We start from the raw sequence: 1,841 nt of genomic DNA on the forward strand, positions 1-1,841 counted from the left end.
CCCCCCCCCCCCCCCCCCGGAGGTCACAGCCCTGGTCTCATCTACGTTAGTTCCCAGCTCCTCTTGGGGGCGCTGTGCTGTGGGGCCTGTCCATCCCCACCCCATCCCTGTCCACTCCATCCCTTACCACTTCCATTTTTCTCATAGTGGGGACCACAAGCAGAAATTCTACTGGGGCCACAAGGAGATTCTGATCCCTGTTTTCAAGAATATGGCAGATGCCATGAAGAAGCACCCTGAGGTCGACGTGCTCATCAACTTTGCTTCCCTCCGCTCTGCCTATGACAGCACCATTGAGACCATGAATTATGCCCAGGTGGGTGGCCTGAGTAGTGGAGGGGCTGTACTCTCTAGGGAAACATTTATAGGTCGTGGGGGTGGGAGGCCCAGGTTCAGTAGGTTAGAGAAACTCCAACCCCTGCATTCAGAGCAAGTGCCCAAAGCTGCTGGAAGCCTTGGCTGTACACCCCTGACTCCCTGCTCTCTACATGGGGATTATCTGTACTCATCTGTACCTGGGTTTAATCCCATCCTGGCAGCTTTCTGACTCTTTGTTTGCTGCAAGCTTGATGTGCGTTCACGGAATGAATGCCTTTTAATATTGGGCAGAACAAAAGGGAACTGAAAGATGATTATAAAGATGGTATCCAAATGCAAGTAGTTTTGCATTTGTTAAATGGATGAGGTGTTCTTTAATCATCCCTTCCCTGTTAACTGTCCTTTGGCATATGTGATAGTTGACCATGCTAAAACTTCTATGCTGTCTGCCCCTGCCCCTGGCCCTTCCCCTCTCTGGGGTGGGTGTGGCAGAGAGCAAATAGTATAGCCAGTCATTGACTTCTGTATTGGCTGAAGCCAAGCCGGAGTGATTTGGACAGAGATGGAGACAGGGGTGAATATGAAGGGGTAAAAGGTGTTTGCATTGTATTCAGACTAATGGACCAATGTTTTGGGAAAGGAAGGTGGATGTTGGTTTTAGTTTTGACTGAGTAGGAGAAAGTGGGGCAAATTTGTACACAGCACTGACTTGGGAAGTTTTTGCATCTGCTCAGGCAAGTGATGATTACTCTTCTTTTTTTCCTTCCCCAATATTCATCTGTTTGTTTATTTTTAGTTTACAGCATTCACTTCCCCCCCCCTTACTAATGTTTTATTTTTTCAAATTACATGTAAGGATAGTTTTCAACATTCACTTTTATAAGATTTTGAGTTCCAAATTTTTTTTCTTCCTTCCCCCTCCACAAGACGGCAAACAATCTGATATAAGCTGTACATGTACAATCATATTAAGCATATCTCCACACTAGTCATGCCACAGAAGAAAAACCACAACAAAAGGGAAAAACCACAAGAAAGAAAAAACAAAAAAAAGGTGAAAATAGTATGTTTTGATTTCCATTCAGACTCCATAGTTCTTTCACTGGATGTGGATGGTGATTACTCTTGTCTGCATCTGGTCCAGGCCAGATAAAGGGAGCAGTCTTGGCCTTGGAGGAAAGGCGGTAGAGAATTCTATAGGAATTGGGGGTGGAGAGGAGAGGTCAATGCTTAGGATTTGGATGATAATCCTTAGCATTCCGGAGAGGTCAGACTGAACTGCTCCAGCCTCCATTACCCTGCTCTGGAACAGCTTAGTGACATAGGTCCTTAACAACCTCTCTTTTTCTCTTCTTCCATTTACAGATTCGTACAATTGCCATCATTGCTGAAGGGATCCCTGAAGCTCTCACCAGAAAACTGATTAAAAAGGCAGATCAGAAGGGAGTGACCATCATAGGACCTGCTACTGTAAGGTTTCCTACTTTTACATTTGTAATTTCCATTACATTTGTGATCCTGTT

The 1,841-nt window shown here is 45.2% G+C and overlaps 1 protein-coding gene across 3 annotated transcripts in view; it reads left to right on the forward strand.

Moving 5' to 3' along the window:
* Nucleotides 1-1,841, forward strand: part of ACLY (ATP citrate lyase) — a 45,018-nt gene that overhangs the window by 24,863 nt on the left and 18,314 nt on the right. For all 3 annotated transcript variants that reach the window (XM_027870351.1, XM_027870353.1, XM_027870352.1), the window contains 2 exons: nucleotides 148-316; nucleotides 1,684-1,788. In XM_027870351.1, coding sequence (XP_027726152.1) covers nucleotides 148-316; nucleotides 1,684-1,788 — 274 coding nt within the window. The remainder of the gene's footprint in view (nucleotides 1-147; nucleotides 317-1,683; nucleotides 1,789-1,841) is intronic.

The sequence above is a fragment of the Vombatus ursinus genome, unplaced genomic scaffold, assembly GCF_900497805.2.
Source record: "Vombatus ursinus unplaced genomic scaffold, bare-nosed wombat genome assembly UNPS02014797.1, whole genome shotgun sequence".
Lineage (NCBI taxonomy): Eukaryota > Metazoa > Chordata > Mammalia > Diprotodontia > Vombatidae > Vombatus > Vombatus ursinus.